This window comes from Mycteria americana, chromosome 24 (genome assembly GCF_035582795.1).
Source record: "Mycteria americana isolate JAX WOST 10 ecotype Jacksonville Zoo and Gardens chromosome 24, USCA_MyAme_1.0, whole genome shotgun sequence".
In the NCBI taxonomy this organism is placed as follows: domain Eukaryota; kingdom Metazoa; phylum Chordata; class Aves; order Ciconiiformes; family Ciconiidae; genus Mycteria; species Mycteria americana.
The window spans coordinates 3,594,564-3,616,072 of NC_134388.1; the positions used below are offsets into that span (position 1 = coordinate 3,594,564).

The window sequence follows — 21,509 nt, forward strand, 5'->3', positions numbered from 1 at the left end:
TATTATCTCAGCAGCAGCAACCAAAGCAGGTGCCCTGTTAAACTCCATCTTCTCTCCACCAAAAGCTCCTCTTATCCTAGCGTGCACCAGAGCAACTCTGTCAAGAGCCACGAGTTGTGAAATTTAACGTAACTTTTCCGACTGCACCAGCACTCACATAGGAAGCTCAGGAAACAATTTATGACCTACCAGGCTAACACTAACCCCTTCTTATTCTTAGCCTTTTAGGGGCCAGTACTGCAGCAGGAGCTACATAGCAAGTAATCTTTATGTCTGTACAGCTCAGCAGCCACATCTTTGCTACGCTGCTGACACTCACATATGTACTATTAGCCCTGTGCTTACTTCTCATTCATTTGCCGTGCAGATACACTCCACATCCATTGCCACCCACTGCCCTGTTCCTGCTCTCTCTAAAGCACTATGTGGTCTGAATTCTTCCCATTAGTCAGAAACATATCGAGCAGGGATCTCCAAGTAAAGGGAAGACAGGTTCTTGATAAACCAACCCTTGAAATGAGAGATTGCAGCTCCAGGGAATATGTCAGTCATCAGAATTTAACAAATGTGTGGTTTACGGAGGTATCTCCTGCTTGCTAAACTCCCAGGGAGATGCTAAGAGAAGAATACAAAAAGAGGGTAACTGGGAAGGGGGAAAAGCATGTGCAGTATGCTTCCCTGCAGCAACTTCAGCCTAGCACTAACATGCAGGAGTAGAGATGCTACGGTACCTTCAATGGGCAGCAGGATGACGCGCGAGTGGTCATAGGCAATCACGTTCGCGTAACGGTTTTTGGGCTTGTTCACTTCGAGGTTGGAGTGCTCCCAGGTGAACTGCTGGCCAGGGTCAATGGACTGGAGGAATTGGGAAAGAAAATGGAAGAGTCAGAGAGGAGAAAAGCAGCAAATCAAGCTCTGAATACCTCGTTCCACGTGGGACAGATCATGGCTCTGAAGATCTAGCTGAGGAACACAGCATTCACCGTTTTGCTTCCCTCAAGAACCCATCTTTGCCGTGGGAAAGCCCCCGCCTGGTGGCACAGCGTGCTCACGTCCCATCTCCCTTGGCCCCAAGCACACCCAGAGCGATACCTGACATAACTCCCCCTCTGGCGTGATGCAGCGCAACCCGGTGGCAAAAGCATCAGTGCAATTTCAGGCTGCAATACAGAAACCTTGGCTCGTACTTCTGCCGAGGCTGCACTGGATTAGTTACAGCCCTGCATTACCGACACTGATAAATGGCCGGCAATTGGGAGAGAACAACAGGAACAATCACATCAGGAGGTATTTATGAAATGATGAAGAGGCTAAATCTGTGCATGGTTAAACTAAACAACGATTAAGAGGGCATAAATATACCAGTGTCTTGGTGAGTACTAATACCTGGAGAAGGAGATATGTAAGCTAGGACAAGGTTTATAACCACGTGTGCAAGCGGGACATGAAACACCAGGGAAAAACCTTGCTGTCGTGGGCAGCAGGAGGGGACTGGGCTGCTCCGTGAAGAGCAGAGACAGCATGACTTGGGACCACAAAGACTCAGTGCCGAAGGTCTCCCAGGGGGAGAAAGCACCAGGGGAGTCTGGCAGGGACAGGCAGCAGGCATCTCCCTGGACAGAGAAGGGGTAAGGACCCTGGCCCTAAGAAACTGAATCAACATGGCTTTTTCCTAGAAGGGATGAAGGAGTAAACAATGAAATGCACTGGAGAGAAAAATCCTCTCTGCCTGTCCTGGTAATTTATGCCAGGTTTGGTGGTTGTTTTTTTTTTTTTTTCTAAAGTCCAGCTGTCCCAGATATGGAAATTAGGTTAATTACGTTTACCTCTAAATCCTCAGCCAGAGAATTAAATAAAACAAGGGCTTAATTCCTTCATCATTTTGCAGAGCCCTAGGGGTTTGCCTCAATTGGAGGCTTGGCAGGAGCGTGCCGAGCTGTGTTTCCTGCTGTTCGCTCTCCCTCTCCCTCCTTGCCACTCCTGGCCGGTGGGGACAGGGTCCCTCACATGCCTGCCTGGATTCGTCCCTTGGAGCTCGCAGGGGTCGGCCCTAGCCAGGCACCCACTCCCGCTGCCCTCCCCTGCCCGTGCCGACCCCAGAGCCCCCCGGACACAGCTCAGCTCCAGTGGTAGTGGCAATGCTGGTACAAAACCACCCGACAGAAACATCCTCTTGCACTCTCACTGCGGAGCATTTCTAACTAATGGGTATTTATACTGTTGTAATGTGTCTGTTTGCTCTCTATCCCTCTAATCTCGCCTCGCATTCATTTCATTAGCGATGTTTGTTTAGCTCTGGCTCTCCCACTAGAGGAGGTTGTGCTGGAACAAAGCCAGGGCACTTGGGATATTGCATTATGCAAATCAGTCTCTGAAATCTGGATAGAGCATATTAACAGGCTGCTGCTCCCCCCGTGCCCCAATGTGGGGTGAAAGACCCCAGCAGAGCAAATGCACCTTCTCCAATGGGCAACCCCCCCTCCGTGGGTGCGGAGCTGTGAGTACAGAGCTGCTTCATGCATGCCGATGTTTGCAAGCCAGACTGGGGAGAAAGCATCCCAGAACCAGTCCTTTGTTCAGAAAATATCCCCTCGCTCTCTGCCTGCAAACAGAACTAGGCAGTCTAGACTAGTTATTAGTCTAAAAATATCGGGGCATTTTATGTCTTTGAACAGCAACAAAAAAAATTCAGTCATATGTTCAATCTGCAATGAAAGCAACCCGCATACCGACGGCCCCGGCAGCACTGGGCATTTGCACTAGGATTTAACCAGTGCTGATGCAGCCACAATACCGTGAGCGGACAGGAGCAGGTTGGTGCAAGCGCGCAGCCCTTCCCCGTCGGGCAACGAGGATGCCATGCTATGTAGCGGCAGCGGTAACACGGGGGCTACGCTGCTCTTCGCCTTCCCCCCTCAGGCTGCCTTGGGACTGGCCCGACCCGTCAGCCCCAGCAAGGTGGGAATTTTACAGTCTGGGATAGTCATTTGAAATGCAAGTCCAGCAGCCACAGCTGGTCGCCTGCAGGATCCCATCTGAGTAACCAAACATTAGCAGGAAGGAGAAAAAAAGAGCACAAAACCCCCAGACAAGACAAGAAAGGCACAAATCGTCCTGTTTTCTCAGCTTTAGCTCTGCGGCTGCTGATCATGTCAGCTGCAGAGGACTCGCTGTTCATCTCGCCTAACTTCAGCTATCTAAAACTGGGTATCACATGCCTTGGCTTGGTCCTCTCCATATTTAGCGACAAGACACAGGCGCCCCCGAGGACAACACCCCATCCTATCTGTCTGGCAGTCATCTTCCAGAAACACATCCCCCTTCACGAAGGGAGCTCAGACCCTGTCCAAGACACCCACTCTTTGGACAGGAACGGCTCATGAACCAAGCCTGCCTCTTTTCTATGATCTGGAATTGAACCTAGCAAAGCACTGAGCAAGTACTTAATTTTAAATACATAAATACCTTTTTTATTTCAACTAACCAGATCCCTCAAATGAAGCTATGTTTATTTGGATGAGGGCCTGTCTGAATTTCCTAATTCCCTGGCTCTGCAAACCCATGCACAGCACTCACTCTTGCTCATACCTCATACTCTTGGGACAATTTCAGGTTATCATTAGCTTTGAGATGCTCTGTGTGTTCAGCCAGCTCGGAAACGGGGATTGGTGGGTGGCTGAGCATACCTAAAAGACAAGACAGCAGGAAAAGAATCTCATTTAATAATAACTAAAATTCACAACTGTTGCACATTTTATAAGAAAGAAGAAACAAGAAAAGAAAAAAAATTACAATGTAAGATCTGCAATGAAAGTAGGGAGGTTAGAAGAGAAGAATTCAGGGCTCGAAATTGTGTCCTTGGAAGTAAAAAATAAAAATCAAGGAAATAAAAAAACCAGTAAAATGAGAGTGTTCCCGTGATGGCCCCATTTTCAATGCGTAAATCAGAGCAAAACAAAAAGGAAAATCCGAAGAGCAGATGCGTGTTAGCGATTCCAATAGTGGACTTAAAATGAGCAAACGCTGCCAGAGGAACCTACGCAGCAAATGTTACAGCACCCACAATGATCATAAACAAACTCCAACACAAAAGAAGGGAAGGGGCAGAGATCCAGCCAACCATGGTGATGTGGGGCAGGGGAAGGGAATGCAGATGGGGGGAAGCAGGGGAGGCTTTTCAGGAATTGTCCTTTGCACAACATTGGCTCTGTAAGCTTGGTGAGCTTATGGAGGCAGCGGTCTAACCTTCACCGCTCCAAGAGTGCAACCAGGCATGGAAACGTCAAGCACTGGCTCCTCTTCCCGCTCATGGCCGGTGGATGATGTTCCTTCTAGAGCACAGCCCGCAGATGGCCAGCGCTGCTCTGTCCTCGCCCTCCCTCTTCCACCTGCGGGGCAGGCTGTACCGACCCCCTTGCAGCCTCTGCTGGGGACGTCGTTATTTTGTGACGGAGAGGCAAAAGATCCTCTTGCCCCTTCTCAGTCTGGGAGATGGGAAACAATTTGCTGGGGAGACCGATGCCTCACGACCCTGGTTCACCTGCTGCCCTTGCAATTCTCACCAACACTTAGTTGTGCTTGTATTGAGGCAGACGGAACTGCCAGAGAACAGACTCGACCTTCTCTGAGATGTACTGGTAGTGGGAGGGCCCCGCGGCATCAGACTGGTCAGACTGAAGGCTACTCAGCTACTAACGGGGCTGAGCAGTGAAGACAGACTCGGTTTTCAGTCTGAAGTGTGATCTGCACATCCTGCTCCGAGACGGGCAGCTGGAGCTCTGGAAAGAGCAGGGATCCTTCCCGTCCTATCATCTCAAATAGCTACGCTACAAATCGAGGTGGAAAAGCGCTCCGTGCTTTGCTCATCTGCATTGGATCATGTCTTTCCAAAGGCTTCCCATGCTGTCTGCCAGCCGATCCCGCTACGAACGACAGCGGACCAGTAAGGCAGCAGCCTGCCGAGAAGCCCTGGGCAGTGCCCCCAATGAGAAGGACAGGAGTGGAGGAGATGGAAGCCAGGGAGAATTTCGAGCCCCGTGGGTGTTGGTGTGTAACAAAGCAGCGGTGGTGGCAGCAGCATGGTCAGATACTCTGAAAACTCAGCACAGAGATGGCAAAGCAAGCATGACATCCTCAGTTTTACAGTCACTTCTAGAGAGATGCTGCCTCCCCCAGGCCTGGGGACAGGACGAGTCTGCCACAGAGCGGGGATCTGAGCCACCACTCCAACAGGCTTCTCCTAAGCTAACTAGACCTCTATTTTCAGCACAAGGAAGTCTAGCTGAAAACGGAAGGATGGGATGGGGGGGAATAGACCAAAAAGCTCACAAAAATAACCCTGAAGTATTCTAGAGGCTGTCTGGCTCCATTCTACTCTGCTGAAGATCAGGGCAGAAAGTCTCTCCCAGCTCATGGAGGAGAAGCTCCTAGTTAATCTTTTGCTGTCCTGTAGCCCATTGCACCCGGAGAGGGACTTCTCCTTTGCTTCCCACCCTGGACTGGAAGGTAGCTGCCGTCCACCCCAGTACCACCGCAGTGGGTGCAGACTGGGGGCGTTTGGAGGAACTGGTCCTCTCTCTGCCCACATGGGACGGGAGGGCCACACTGGCTGAGATGCCAGAGATCAGAGGCCAAACCAAGTTAATATTATAAACGCTCTTCTCAGTGTCTGTCCTTCTGCCTCTGAAAGTAAGGGCCGAAGAGGGCAGCAAACATACCTTGAGCTGTAACATTAGAGCAAAGCCAAACCCTACTCAGAACAACTTCTGGCAACTCCATAAGCTGTCTCCAGATCTCTGCGGGTCACCCCTCACTGGCTTCTTCCCACCTGGGCTGGGAGGCAGGAGGCAGCCAAGGCCCAGCTGCCACCACCTGACTCTGCTGCAAAAACCTTGAGATTATTTGCTGAAGTGTGCTTAGAAACACAGCGCCGTAAATGAAATCCCAAATGATGAACACATAGGTTAAAAGGAAAAAAATAAACAATCAGAAAACCCAGTAATAACAAGCAAGCAAGGAAAAAAACCCCAGATTCTCTTTGGCTTAGAAGTCATGGAGCAGTATGTGTCATTCCCTCTGAGCAAGTGGGCTGCATGGGAAAGGCCCACTGTGCCAATCTGGAATGAGAAGTCACATTCCCCCTGAAGGCATTTCACAAGTTTCCTTCATAAAAACTCCAGGAAAAATCCTCAGTGTGACCGGCTCCTGAAAACCAGCTCTGTCTCTTTGCTGGGGAACATCCTGCCCTCACCGCCACGCCACTGTAAACAGACACTGGCTGAGAGCACACGGGAACTTGCCTTGTTTTGCTGCTGTTAAAGACAGAAATCTCCTTGTCGGATCGATTTCTAGAGCTCTTTATAATAAAAGAAGACCGGAAACCTCTGCAGCGATAAACACTTTCCTGGTCAAAATGCCAAGTGCATGGGGGTTCCCGTTAAGATCCAGGAGGAGTTTGATATTAAATGAGCCCAGAGCGGTACTTCCCAGCGGTACCAGCCAACACTGCTGCGTCAGCTGCAGCAGCTTCTCTTTTGTCTGCTTTAATTCAATAACTCTTTTTTAGACAAGAAGAGAAATGGCTCACAGGTTCCTCTGCTCAGCAGTCTCCCGGCTACCTGCGGGGCTGCCACCCAGGGAGATCTCCCACAGCAGCGAGGGTGGCAGAGGGCGTGCTGCTGTGGGCTGAGGTTCAGCCAGCGATCAGTACGGCTTGAAAAACCACACAAAACCCCTCCGTTACAATAAGGGGGTTGAGGGGAGGTGGCAGGTGGACTGGAACAGGATTGGCAGGAGTATTCAATACCAAAGAGACCAATGTTTGGATTAAACCTTTCAGAAAACTGTCCCAGCCCTCACATCTCCGAGCACAAGCAGCATCTGTGATTCTTCACATTTGTCAGCTGAAACCTCACATCTACTTCCCTGCCCAGCATAACAAAAAAAAATCCCCTCAAACCCAAAACCCACCCAGCAAAGCTGGGATCTTGGCTTCTAATGGGGATGAAGTCTTTTAGAGCCAGTCTCATCTAACATTTCAATCACTTGAATCTCTCTAATCTTATCACAAAAGACTTGATTCTCTGTGCACCAGCCAACTCGCCAGAAACGTCACCCTAACATCTGTTACATGGGCCAGAGCTCATTTATCCTTGCAAAATCACCGCAGCTGGATGGCACTCTGCATGAAACCCAGGGGGTGTGGAGGACCATGGAGTACCTCTGGTCTTTGTGCTCCTGGAACAAGTTGATGCCAAGGAACAGACACCTGCCACAGATGGGAAACGGCCCTTTTCCTCATCTGACATGAAAAGGTGCCTGTGCGGCGCTCTCCAAAGAGCGAGGGGATTGTCAGCTGCAGCTCCGGTTTTCTCTTTCCCCACGTTACAAAGCAACGAACACAAAAACACAGGCACGCACACATACAACGCTCACACACCGGTGCACAAAAGATCGCTTTCTGCCCGTGAATAAGTACGAGGGACATTTAGCCAAGCTTCAGAAATGAAACATCTTCGACAATGGGGAGAAAAGGAAGCCTTGAAACCCGGGTCTTTCTCCTGAGACAGCAAAAGAGACACAGAAGGACAGACAGTGTCCCACACTGCTACCAGGGGCTCTATTCTGCTGCTGCTGCTACTACCCTTGTCTTGCAAAAGGCCTGGGATTTGATACTGTAAAACTGGAAGCGCAGTTCAGACAAACAGATGGCACAGAAAAGGGATGAGATGGGCAAACACCGCAGGAATACAGAGAATTCAGCAAAAAAAAATAGTAACAGGAACGAAACAGAATTGGAAAGGAAAGCGACAGAAGAGAAAAAAAAATTAATAATGGGGGGGAAAAATGAAACCAACAGGAACAAAAACACACAGGAACTAACTTTCAAAGTCAAACTCAGGGTCACTGAGAGGGCTGCTCAGACCAGAATCTGCAGAAAACAGTAAAAAATAAATAAATAAAATATACACTTTTTTAAAAATTTCATGCTAATAAAAAAACAAAACCCAACATAAATCTAAAGAGGAAAAGAAAGTTATTTTTTGTGCTGATTAGGCTAGGACAGGATATCTAAGATGTGCTGTGCTTTCCCCTCTCTGAGCTGCACAGATGCTCACGCACACTCCCATTCCCACGTCCCCCCTCTGTTTTGCTGCTGGGGACAGGATAGAGACTCTCTGCTTGCTGGACCCTGGGTCACCTGGCTGGAGAAGAGCCGACAGGCCCTCTTCTAAACCACGATATATTTAATTCAAATGGCTTTAATTCAGACAGCACCTATGGAGTCTTCCCCTGCAAACTGCACCACAATCTCTCCATCATCACCGACACACTTCAAGCTCTGATTTTCCATCCATTTCCATTTTCACCCAACTGTTTGCAAAATTCCGTGGGAGGGAGGCAGGTGACCAACTCTCCCAAAGCCTTTAGAACCTTTTACTGCTTTATAAACTATATAGCAGAATAAACTAGCTAGATAAACTCTTTGACTAGATAAACTTATAAAGAAAAGGTGGCAGCATCTTTCTAAACCTAGACCGGACAAAGCCAGGCAGTCTTTTGAGATCTGCAGACCTTTGCCTAGCAGAGCCTTAATGGCAGGCTTGCATGGCTTAGCTACCTTAGCCTACAAGCCTCTTGACCAAGAATTCAGAGGTACGGCATGACCAAAACAGCAGGGTCAACGGAAGACAGACTCACTCATCTATCGATCGCGTTAACTGAAGCTCGGAAGTGCCCTTAGCTGACTCTGCTATCCTGTGGGGACAGGGAGAAATACCCAGTAAGGGAAACACATGAAACAGCACCCAGGCTAAGCTGGATGGCCACAACCTTTTATCTTTACTTTTATCTCAGCATAGGTTTCACCTGGGGGAGCACAGCTCTCTCTCGTCTCACATCATCACCTGGAGCACCCAGAAGCCAACCTGAACAATCCCAAGGGGAGCTCCTCTTTGCACCCTGTATGTAACACTGAGCCCAGACAAATGCAAACTGCTGCTGAGCTGCAGCTGGGGACACTTAAAATAACCTGCTTATAGAAAGGGCAAAACAGTTGGGCCAGCAGGAGTCTCTCAAGCTTTCCAAGCAATGTCCTGCTCAGTCCCTCACATGCTCAGAGAAACAGCAGACTGCTCTCCTGCTGCAGATCTCAAGCACCTTCAGACTCTCCTGCAAGAGCAGCACTGAGTAAGAGCTGATTTAGGGACCTAACTGCAGCCGAACTGCTCTGCATTCAGTCCCTGCATACTGGATTAAACCTGTTTCCATCCCTCAGCTGAGACTCAATCATTCCTAAGCTTGGGCTGATACCAGCAGGTTGTTCCTAACTCTTTTTGATATGAAACCCTCAGCTCAGTGCTGCCTTTGTGCTTCCCCAAAGATCCCTGCTCTCTGGGTACCTACTGACTTGCCAACCTCACCCTAAGAAAACTCAGACAACGCTAAGGACAGGACTGGGATGGGAAGGGGAAACAGGAGCTGCAGAAACGTTACTAACAAGCACAAAACAGCAAAAAAATACAAACAAACTGAAAACAACAGCCAGCCCCCAAAAAGCACAATAAATTCCCTTCCAAATCCTCAAGCACCAGGAACTCAGAGGCAGAGGTGCGTACCAGTGCGCAGGCACTGTTCAGCATCGCCGAGTGTCTGTCTGCGTGAGGACGTGCCCGTGCCGGGCCGTGTCAGTGGTGGCTTGCAGAGGTGCCATGCAGGCAGCTTAGACATGCATGTACATGGGGACACACGTGTACAGAAAGAAGGGTGCATCGAGCTTCTCTGCCCGGGAGTTAAGTGCAGTTGCACACTAGCTCAGCGGCTGTTCGCAGCGATGGCATCTGCACTAAGCGAGGAGATGCTGCCTCGTCTGCGCGAAGCAACCAGCTGCCTTTCTCTCTCTGCACAACCCATGGGGCAGGCCTGGCTCCTCACACGAGTGTTTTGGCATGTATGCAGAAAGCGCCAGTTACACATGTGGCTTGAGCAGTGCGTGCTGGGCAGCCCGCCACGCTTCATCTCTACCACCCTGGGGATCTCCCAGCACGAGGCACGGCGCTGCGCGGCAGCATTGGTGGTCTGGCAAGCTTGGCACGGCCACGGCACTTGCAGCTGTGTACTTAGCCCAGAATGCACCAATTTAGCTGGGTATCCAGGAAAGCCCTTCTTGCTGCCTTGCTAGCGCTGGGCAGAGCCTGCGCAAGGTCCTTGAGCTTTCCCAGCAAAGGTTTCTTTCAGCAGTCTCGCTTAGCATAGACAAGGCTTTGAGGTTCCTTGGCTGCATCCTAGGTTAGCACTAGGTCTCAAAGGCAGCGCTGCGGCAGCCTTCACGCAGGCAGGAAGGGGCTAAGGAAAGGGCAGTTGCTCCGCTCCTGCCTTCCCAGTGAGAAAGGCTGGTTTGCAGCCGGTTACCTGGAGTTTGGAAGTTGATGCGCCTCATTTCCACAGGGTCCTTAGGGTGGTGAGGGGTGATTTCAGCGTTGTTCAGTAGGCACTTTGTCCGTGGCTCTGAATCTTTCCGTTTGCTTTAAAAAAAAAAAGAAAAACAAAAAAAAGAAAGGAAAAAAAAAGAAAAAAGAAAGAAACGAAAAAACAAAAAGACAAAGCGTCTTAGCTTATGGGCCTTTTAGTCTTTTCAGCTACTCAGGCCATGTTCGGACCCGAGTATAGCTCCCACTGAATTCAGGGCCAGATGCAGCCAAGGATGTAAGTTACATAAAACGCATCAGAAAAGGGATGAGGTTTGGAAGGTTTTGTCAGTGTTGTATTTGATGGGTTTACAAGGGCCCAGCAGCCCCTCAGCAGCTTTCAGACAAGTCTGGAAGTTCCCCCTTCTCACAGCAGAAGTACAGACAGGCAGCAAGGAGCAGCTGAGGTGCTGCGAACTCACACCTCAGCCTCCCTGCACAGACAAGCCTCCACTGAACTCTGCAGAGCTCTGCAAGCAGAAACCTTCCAATTCTGGCCAAGCCATTTTCAGCCTGAAAGAACCAGAGCCAACATAATCATTTGGAAAAGTACAGAATCTCCTGGCCGTGACCTTGGACATAAAGTACTGAGATTGCTCTGCTGGCTTGTTTAGGAGCTCTCAGTGCCTTGCTGCAGACAGAGAAGTCAGAGCAGTGGTTTTCAACCTTTTTTGATCTGCAGAACCCTAAAAATCTGGATTCAAAGAACAGTGTAGACACATCCTCTCCCATCACAGCTGTGCCTGCTGAGATCTGTCTCACCTCCTTGCCAGAAGCTGAAGCCCGCTCCAACCTGCCAGCTGAGCTGCGCATGTAAGTGCTTCCTAATATATTTTGCTCAAAATGGGTTAGGTTAGCTGAGGCAGTTGAAAAGTCTTTGCTGACCTGGCTCATTCTCCTTGAAAAGAATTTGGAAGCAAAGCCCAGTGCTGATCTGAAGATGTGATAACCTCTGGCAAGGGAACAGTGACAAGCTGCTGGGAGCAGCAGGCAGAGAACATGTACCCACACCCTGAGGCTTGCAAATATTGCCCTAGTCTTTCTAGCAAGATGGCTGTAGAGCTCCTTGCCTCTCCTGCTTGGGTTGCACAGAAGCCTCCAATAATATCCCTGCAGTAATAATGGCAATTACTTAGGCAGAGAGGAGGTTATTCAGTACATTTTTAGCTGTCTCTTAATGTCATTAATAGCTAGAAGAAGTGGCATGAGCCCTGCCAGCACTGCATGGGGCAGCATTTTGGAATCACACCACTTTGCAGTTTGGGAGTAGTTTATTTTTGCCGCAGTTCTGAAACTGCTGTTAATAGTTCATTGGCTAAACCCATCAGTCACTTCCAGTGAAAGCTCTCCCAGCCTTGGAAATGGTTCGAAATAAGTGTCATTTTTGCAGTCATAAACAAACTCTGTTAGAAGTCCCTGGCTGATGAGGCAAGAACAGCTTTTGCAATGGACGAGGACAGCTCAGCTGGTGAGATTCGGCTTCCAGTATGCCAGTGGCTCAGGGACAGCCTGTATGGAGCAGTCAGACATGGAGAAAACTCGCTTTCACCTCTGACTGCAACACAAATGGGTGTTTCTCTGCTCCATTAACCCAACATTTTATGAGCCGTTTACTGTCACTGCTGCTCAGCTTGAGAAAGGGCCATTATATTTAGGAATGGACAAGCAGGAGAAAGCTGGGCTTTCTTTGCTTTTTCTGCCCTGATTCAAACATGGTCCCATGCTAGCCTGACACAGGGTGTCTGTTAGGACAGATCTAACGGTAGGAACTGTACCAACAAAGCCCCACCACCACAGACAGTAAACACTGCCTAACACACAGCAAGAAAGAACCTAAGTAAATGGCAAATCTGGTGCTCTTACCTGTCTGGCTTGCTGTCCAGGAAAGCAGTAAGTGGAGAGAAGACAAGACAAATGTTCAGGTTAGAAAGGACTTGCAGACGAAAGGGGAAGCATTTGCTCAGCTCTAACCCTGGTAACACAGGTGGAAGGCGGGACCAGCAAGGATTACCCACTTAGATCAGTGCTAATGAACAGCAAGGAGCACCTGAGTCCCTGACCCCAGAGCACTTGTGTGTCCAGCAGCTTCACACACCGCTGGGATGCAAAAGACACACGCACGTGCGTAAGAAAACACACCCCTGCAGATGAAAGATGGAGCAGGGTTCAGAGAGCTCCCTCCATCCTGGGTACTAGATGTCCCAGCTAAGGACAGCCCTGCATTGGCCATAGCTGCCATCCTGCCCCTTTTCTTGACCTATTTTGCTCAGCATCTGCTTCCTTTCCTGTCCTCTTCCATTGCACAGTGCGGCCTGTGTGTGCTCAAGGGCCCCCCATTCCCATCCACGCACCATGGGCTGCTCTGAAAGCCAAGGAAAAGGGAGAGATTTCCAGGGGTTGTTCCTTCCTCTCTCCTGCAGACTCCCATTACAGCCCTGCCGCTGCTTGTCTCCCAACTCCAGCTGAAAACCAGTTTGGGAACAATGGAGGTCTCTGCCGATCGACAGCACAGGGGTACTTTCCCTGCATCATCCCCACTGTGCACACACACACACAGAGCGCAGGAAGGGGAGCCCGAGGCTGTGGCTGTGAGCAGCTCTTCTGGAGGAGACAGGCAAGAGACCTGACAAACTCACTGCACACATGCCACAACAGACTGTCTATAGACAAGCACAGCTTTACTGAGCAACCCACTGCTAATCTCTCCTGTGCCAGTCAGACCCTTCCATTTCAGCATTTGTGCCTCAGGGCTCCTCCCTCTGGTGCTGGTGGAAGGATCTGCCCTCAGGTGACGACTATAGGACCAAGGAGGAAATTCCCCTTAGGGGCTAGAGCTGGGGACATTCGGAATGGTCACAGATCTGGGCAAGAAGCAGGTCTTACTTTTTGTAGAGTAGAATGGCAATGACAATGCAGATGATGAACACCACGGCCAGGACAGGCCCGATGACCCAGATCAGCCCTTCCTCTCCGTCAATGATTGGCTGTGGATCAGGGTTGTCCAGCTGGATGGGGTCAGAGAAAGGACTAGCAGCAAAAGTCTGGAAGACATGAAAGATTGTGGAACAGAGTTCAGAGATGGAATGGGGACTGAAAACAATGGGCAAGCATACAGTATTCCACAAGAGAAACTGCTAGAGAGGATGTGAGCTCTCTGCAGCACAAACCAAATAATAACAGAGAAAATGTTATTTCATATACCCTCTTCAATCTATAGAAAAAACTCTTGTCTGTGAGCATCCATGTGACAGGTATCTTCCTCCTCCAGTGCTCCAGGGAAGACAGACCATTGAAAGATAACATTCACATGAAGTTGTAGACTGGCTCATGCCTATGGCTCACCTAATCTTGTAGCCAGGAAGGTGCTTTTAGAAAACCAGTTGGCTATGCCTCTGTTCCACCTCATCCCTGAGCCCTCTCCGCTGCCACAAACACACAAACACTTTCTCCAAGCTCTCATGTAACCATTTGGATTTTGACAGTCAGATGGGATTACAGAGAAAGGGGGAAGGGATTAAAACAAGAATTAACGCTTAGAAACAGTCTGGTCTGGTGACTGAAAAAAACCAACCCTTACAATTAAATATAAACTAATAAAATGCAGTATGTCTCCTCTGCTCCCTCTGCAGTGAGCTGGGCTCTTGAGGAGAATCAGAGGCACATTCAAACCCATCAAGAGTCCTACTAACAGGCATTGCCTGCTCATTTTCATGAGTGCTACAATCTCCCCCCCCACCCAAGGAAGGCTGCATTTCCTCCCATCTTACACAGAAACTACAGAAACGAAAATGCACCGCGGAGAACCGGCACGCCCTGGTTTGAGTGAAAAGTCTGGGACAGGACAAGAACAGGAGATCTGGGCGCTGGGTCCTTGAACTCTATCAGCTCTCAGCAAGACTGAAATACTGCTACGTACTTGGGAGCTGCTGTGAATCCAGGCCGTTGTGAGCGAGTATGCAGTGCCTTGTTCTAAAGCAGAAATTACCACAAGCTGCAGTAATCCGATTGAGAAACCCATTCAGAAGCGTGTCAGCCTAATCCTTTAATATCAAATACACAACTAAATATTTATTTGGGAAAAAAACCTCTGAAAATCCTTAATTTCAAATAGCTCCCTGCTACAACTCCATAGGGGGATTTAAAAACAACAAAGAATTAGACTGCTTCCTATTGTGCATGAGGGAGGAGGAAGGTAAATATTCAAACAGTTGTTTTCATAAAGCCAAACACAGCACCACTAAAATCAGCAGAGGTGCTGAAGGGGTAAAAAAAGCAGAGAGCACATGTAGTTTTCCATAAAAAATGCTCCCCTTTCTGCTTGGCGGGGAACTTAGTAATGACCGGGGTGTGTGACATGCTGCTCTCAAAGCAGGATGTCTCGGGTCATTGCTCTAAGGAATACAAGGACAGCCTTTACAAGAAATTACTCTTTGTAAAGGGGTTTGACCTAGGGACCTCTGAACTCGAGTGTAGTCCTGAGTGGATAGTTCAGTACTCCCCATTCTGGACTCAAATCTGGAGCCACAAGTGTAGCAAGTGCTGCCTATGAAGACCGGCAAAATGCAGAAGCAGTGCACAAGATGCTTGCGTCATTAGCCTGTCTGCCTGGAAGAGCACGTTTGCTGCATGCAGACACAAGCGCAAACAGCTCCAACAGCCACATGCAAAAGCTCCACAGCTGGACTGGAAGGTCTTTACAAAGAAAAAAAACCTCAAGCTCTGGCATCTGGTGGGAGAGAGTTACGGAGAATGCCAGGAGGGCACCAGGGCTGCCGGCAGCTCACGAGGGAGCAGCTGCTGTCTCTGGTCATTAATGGGGACAGAGGGGCACGAGCATCTGAAGAGGGCAAGAGAAAGCAGGCAGCACTTACGGCCTCAGGTTCCTGGAGCACTGCCAGGATGAAGATGACATATTTCTGCCCTGGCTCCAGGGCTCTGTTCTCGAAGTTGTCGTAGTGCTTCATGTCCCCCAAGATGAAGTGGGAGGGGAGGGAGCGAAAACGGGCAGCAATGTAGGGCTTGGGGAAATCCAGTTGTCGGGAGTGACGCAGACTTCGGCGTCGGAGCCTGGCAATGTCCTGAACGAGCTGGAGGAAGCAAAGGAACACTCTGAGCACTGATGCCTTCAGCACCATCAAGGGAGCAGGAAGGAAGGAGAGCCAAACCATCCCACTCAGACTGGCCACACCTTAGCTACTCAGAATGTGGAGCACAGATACCCCAAAACCACCCTTCCCAGGCTCTCAGGTCACCATCCCATCCATTATAACTGTTTGCTCTCTCCCTACAGCTGGCTTCAGTTTCACCCACACTCACCTCCTCCAGGTCCATCTCCTCAGGGCTGCCCAAGGGGTTGAGGAACTGTCCTCCCCGGGACTTCCTTAGAGGCACCACCACAATGTAGTAAGCCCTAAGAGTTGGGAATAATCAGAAGAAATAGAAGGAATTAATCTCCTATGAGCCACAGAAGAACAGAGTGCGCACACTGATGCGGAAGGCCAGGTTTGCCCAAACAGCCCCGCTGGCCCAACCCAGCAAGCCCCTTATTTTTAATTTAGCACAGTTGTTATTGCTGCTCCTGGAATGAGCCTGGCTTATTTACTCCTTATTTACTCCCTTTGCATTTCTTCAGCATCCCCTGTTAGCTCTGGGAAGCAGTTCCAAAAGACAAGAGTAAGCAAGGCTAAAAATGCAGGGCACACAGACCCCCTGCCACTGCCCTTGCGGGTTTGTACTGTGGACTCCAGCCATCAGGGCTGACCCCCCCCCCCAACATAAACTGAGCACCCCACGTCTGCAGTTTAACAGAAACCTACTGGACAGGCACAGAGCTCTTCACATCTGGGAGAATCACCACCACGTTGCCATCAGCATCAGGCTTGTGGGTCACCTCTGGCTTCTTTGATAACATGTCAGCAGCGGTCCAGGCAGCGACGTTCTGCTGCAAGCCCCCCATGCTATTGCCCCGGTTCATGAGAACGAAGTTGTAGAACGTGCGGGGCTTCAGGTTGGTGATGAGTTTCTTGGTGGTGCGGCCGTCCACATCGACGTTCAGCCCATTGTACTGGATCTGTGGGAGGCGAAGAGGCAGCAAAGTTGTACCATGAGCAAGGCCGATACTCTTCAAGCAACCAAACTCCTTCCTCCCCATTGCTCTGGTTTGCAGAGAACACGGGGCACTCAGCTGTGCCATGCTCCACCCAGCTCTGCCAGAGCTGGAGCAAACACAGGAATAGGAGGTGTTTGAGTGGGAAGCTGTCTGTCTCTTGCACCCACTGCACAAGAGGGTCCCCAAGTATAAGGCAGATGCAGGACAAAGCCTTGAGACTTCTCTGGGAAAAGAAATTTTTATCTCGAAATGGGAAAATTGTGGTAACTTGCAATGATTTGGTAAGAGAGGTGGGAACGCAAAGCAACAGCCCTGATTTTCAACCCATCTCCTTGATCTAGTGATTAGCCATTATCTGCCCATATCTGAGAAATGAATCCCGAATTCCTGCCTCTTACAACCTCTTATTCAAACCAACAGACCAACCTCCCAGCAAAATGAGAAGGAACATGGTTCTGACTCCTCCCTTCCACTTGCCTTGTATGGGGTGGGAGAGTTGTAATTCTCAGGAAACTCCCAGCTCAAAAGGACAGATGTCTTTGTCACCATCTTCACCTTGAAGTTTTTGGGTAAAACTGCCGAAAGAAAAGTAAGGAGGAAGGGGAGAAAGGAGAAGAAAAGGCAGCAGAGGGAAGGAAGAGCAAGAAAGAGAAGGAAGAGAATGTCAGGTACTGGCAAAAGGGCCTGCCAGTCTGGGTCTGGCTGCCGCTGCAGGAATGGAAGGGCTCACTCCCTCCTCCACACTTTGCTTGAGTTTTGCCAAGGTCCATCTCCCAGTGCTCCCTGTCCCCATGCCTAACCCCAGGGAGGGGTGAGGGAGGGTGTGTGGCTTTGCCCACACACTTATGGGTCTGGGTGGCTGCTGCAGGAACGAGGTGCTGGCTTTCTGAGCATGCTCAGGTGAGGAAACCCATCCCAGGTCACGTTTTGAGGTTTTTTTGATTTTTTCTGTTTTCTTTTGGCTGTTTGCAAAAGCTGAAGAAAATGCTCTTCCCACCTGTATAGCGACTGGCACCCCACTTCAGGTGCCAGTGAAAGAAGGGTGTCCGGACTTAACTTAGAAGAAAGTGGTAAAAGGGACTTACCTGGCACAAGGCAGAGAGGAGCTGAGGGACTGAGTGTGAAACCAGAGTGCTTTGCATTTACTCACGAGCCTGGCTGAGCCTGGCTTGACCTCTCCAGCTCTCTGCCTCCCGGCACCAGCCCCGGTTACAAGGAGAGAGAGGGAGGAGAAACCGGTAAGTCCTACCTTGATCCAGCTGGAACGTCCGATACTGGACGGTCGGGCTGTATGGCCCGGGGCCTTTACTGGTGTGAGCACGGATTTTAACATCATAGGCGGTGTTGGGTTTGAGGCCGTTGAGGGTGTACGAGTTCTCTGGGGAGGGGGGCAGGTCTTTTTCCAGTGGGTTGCCGGGAGAACCGGCTTCCCGGTAGGCCACGGTGTATTTGACGATGGCTCCATTCCTCTCGGCCAGCACGGGGGGGAGCCAGCCAAACTGGACCGACATGGAAGTGATGTTGCTCGCCTCGAGGATTTGGGGGTAACCCTTGGGGATGTCTTCAGGGGTGGTGAGTTCCTGCACAGCTTCCTCCCCAAAGCCAGCCCGGCTTTTCACGGCCAGCTTGAAAACATACGTGGCGCCCTTGTGGATGCTGGGAGCGGTGTACTTATCCTCCAGGGCCGTGAACTCCAAGGTAGCCAGGGGGTCGACATCCTTGCGGCCAAACTGGAGCCGGTAGCCCATCACCTGGCCTTCCGCATCCAACGGAGGCTCCCATTTCACCAAAAGAGTGTTCTCCTCTGTCTGGTGCACAGACAGGATGGGCTTCCCTGGGACTGGGAGAGAAGAGGGACACCTTCAGTCAAACACGGGACAGGGTGGCTGCTGAGGAGATGCAGAGACTCTTAAGCTGCAGCAAAAGGTTCCTCAACTCAGTGGCAAGGTTTCAGCTTGACTCTGTATATTTTAGTGTATCCCCCTGTAAACCGAGCTGCTGCTGCTGCTACCCACCTGCTGTTCAGGTGGATGCTCTCTCTCAAGTTTAGGAAATGAGGTGCATTGCCAACGTGTCAGCTGTGAGGTGCTGACACATTTCTAGAATTATTTGCTTCCCATTCCTCAGGATGGAAAGGTGTGCACAGCTCCTCCCTCATCACTGGATCACACACTCTCCCACAGCTGGGAAGAACACACTCAGGAATCCTGACTCCCAGCCTCCTATCCTAATCACCCGAGCAGATTGCTTCCCAGGGCAGGGAAGAACAAACGCAGGAGTCCCCCAAACTCCCGTCCTCTCTCTCTCTCCCTCCCTCTCTCTCTCTCTCTCCATTACACAGCACAAGTCATGCAGAAAGAGACTGGAACAGATTGGCTCAGGCTGGGAAGTCCAGAGCAGCTGAGGGTGAAGTAATGAAGGATGGGAAAGGAAGTCTGGGCAGCCCCAGGTCCTGAGCAGCAGGCATGAGGCCAGCTAAGTGAGTCTGGCAGGCATCTGATCACCCAGTTGGGTACAGAAAGAAGGAATCACACAGAGCGTGGAAACAGAGCCCAAAATCTGTGCGAGGCAGAGGGTAGCGAGAGTTGCTGCTTACTCTGTGCAGTTTCTCTCCTCTGGAGGAAGGGGAAGGACAGCTGAGTGTTGGTGGGTTTTTAGTTAGCTCCCTCCTTAACCTGTCAGTTAGTTCCTCCACATTTGGGGGGATATTGTAGGAGCTCAGCAGTGCCGTGCCTCTGTCTAATGAGCCCTGGCACTGCCCGACTGCTAAGCAAGCCCACAGCCACAGTTAAATGACATGTGTAGGCCCAGAGGTTCCTGAAGCTGGAGAAACCAGAGCATTAATTCCAGCAGCTCACGCGTCATTTACGCTCAACTCCACTATTAGAGATCTAATTTCCTTCTCTCCGCCTTGGTATTTCTTCTGGTTGAACAGGAGGAGGAGAGAGAACGGAGTTAGGAGAGATCCCGTCCCACTCTCGCAGCACGAGCCCGACCGAGGGTCGGCAGGTTGGAAAGCTGTAGTGCGGCTAACGAAGCGAGCAGGAGGGAGCCGGCAGGGAAGGATACTGCCTGTGTCAGGGATCCTGGCAGAGTCAAACCGGGGAAACCACTCTGCCTGCTGCATTGACTGACATCTGAACACGGGGATGAGGGGTTGGCTCTGAAGCAAATGCTTTATTCAGTTCAAACTGCCAAAGAATGGCTAAGGAACAGTGCTGGGAGAGCCTCCCTTGGAAATGCCGAAGAAACACATTAAAGAGAAAAAACAATGCCATTATCTCTATGTTTCGGTTTTTATCACAAATGTTACTATAATCAGCTGGGCTTGAAAATATTACATTTGCACAACAAATATTGTTTGGAAGAAAGGTGAGAAGAAAGTGCACGGGGGAGGGGGGGAAGTGTTTTATTTTGCAATTGGTTTGGACAGTAAAGGAGAAAATTGGACGTATTACTGTATTTAAATTCAGCCCCTAGCCCTGAATGATAAATAAAGAAATCTCTCCTCTCAGAAGGTATATTGACTCAACACTGCAAAGAAGATAAGAATGTTACAGAGCCATTTGAAAGATTTTTTTTTTTAAATAGCTATTTCAAGTTGGGGGAAATTGAGTTTTGGGTAATAGCTGCTGTGCTGGAGAAAACATCCCTCTGTGACTGATCACCTGCACTGCAAATCCTAATGGGGAGAGATGAGGGAGAGTGACAAGGGAGGGAGGCAGAGAGAAAGGCTCTGGGAGAGAAAAATGAAAAGGGCAGAGAGCCTCCAGAAGAAGGAAACAAGAAGAGAGAACCAGGGAGCTAGTGAGAAGAAACACGGGCAAAGCCGAAGGGGGAAGGAGAAGAGGGCGAGCGAAGGGAAAGGCTTCTGACAGCACACTGACACTACAAGGCATGAGGACAGGAGCCTGGATGCTGACATCCAAACGTACCCTGCTGTAACATCTGCAAGAACTGGTGTCCTGGAAAGCAACCTTGTTCTCTTGTGTACCATTCTCTTAACTAGGCAGGAGAGGCAAGAGGGGAGAGAAAGGCTGAAACCCCGTTCACTTGTCTGAACACAAGAACATAAAATGAGATGAAGATGTGAGTTAGGACAGGGAAAAGGGAAGGGCACGGAGGGCAGCTGTGGCTCCAGCCCTGTGTGTTCCAGGCCAGGGCTCCCGAGCCCCCTCTGTCCTGTGCACTTGGCTGAGTGTCTGTGCTGCCTCCAGAGCCTGAGCAGAGGTTTCCAGGTTAATTATGCTGCACTGACCGAAGGCCTTCGATCCCTGCAGAGGCAGAGAGTAATGTTCTTCCAGAAATAAGGGATGATGTCAGTTTACGCAGCTGCTACAGGCAGGGTGAAGACAACTGCCCCAAAACTAAGAAGACGACGAACACATAGCCAGGGTTGGGAAGTTATAGACAAAGAAAAGAAATGAAAAGGGGAGAAAGCCATCATCTGACAGCAGGGACAAAAGAAAGAGCACAAGCAAAACGGGGTGAGAGAAGGTAACCACAGTCCAACAAGAGATGGGCTGGACGAGGGACAACTCCAGGTCTAGGCACCGTAGTCCCCCTCCACTGCATGAAACCCTTCCCATACTACAGAGTGGTGGTTTAGCCGCAAGAGCAGAAACCACGGGAATGCAGATGCTGAGAGGACAGGTGGAGTGCGCACCTCTCCTTTCTGCCTGCAGCACAACTGTTTGGAGGAGCAAGGGATGCCCTGTTGCCCTTTGTCATTCCTCTGTTTAGGCCCTGCCATCCTAGCTTGGCACCGCATCCTCTGTACTGCGGCTGACAGACACTGTGCCACAAAGAATAGGTCAAAGGGAGGAGTGAATCTGGGTGGTATGGGCAGACAGAGCCCAGGTCCCAGAAATGCTTGCGAGGAAAGGTCAATACTGTCAGTACTTTTCCCTCCGCTAGTCCTGAGCAAAGAGGGG

The 21,509-nt window shown here is 50.2% G+C and overlaps 1 protein-coding gene across 3 annotated transcripts in view; it reads right to left on the minus strand.

Annotated features, from left to right (window-relative positions):
- PTPRS (protein tyrosine phosphatase receptor type S) overlaps nt 1–21,509 on the minus strand; it is a 162,692-nt gene that overhangs the window by 10,204 nt on the left and 130,979 nt on the right. For 2 of the 3 annotated variants that reach the window (XM_075524605.1, XM_075524603.1), the window contains exons 14-23: nt 17,825–18,415; nt 17,053–17,150; nt 16,283–16,536; nt 15,783–15,876; nt 15,338–15,553; nt 13,350–13,507; nt 10,411–10,523; nt 7,883–7,930; nt 3,589–3,686; nt 732–855 (exon numbers count right to left, since the gene is read on the minus strand). In XM_075524605.1, coding sequence (XP_075380720.1) covers nt 732–855; nt 3,589–3,686; nt 7,883–7,930; nt 10,411–10,523; nt 13,350–13,507; nt 15,338–15,553; nt 15,783–15,876; nt 16,283–16,536; nt 17,053–17,150; nt 17,825–18,415 — 1,794 coding nt within the window. The remainder of the gene's footprint in view (nt 1–731; nt 856–3,588; nt 3,687–7,882; nt 7,931–10,410; nt 10,524–13,349; nt 13,508–15,337; nt 15,554–15,782; nt 15,877–16,282; nt 16,537–17,052; nt 17,151–17,824; nt 18,416–21,509) is intronic. The other variant, XM_075524606.1, reaches the window with a different exon arrangement.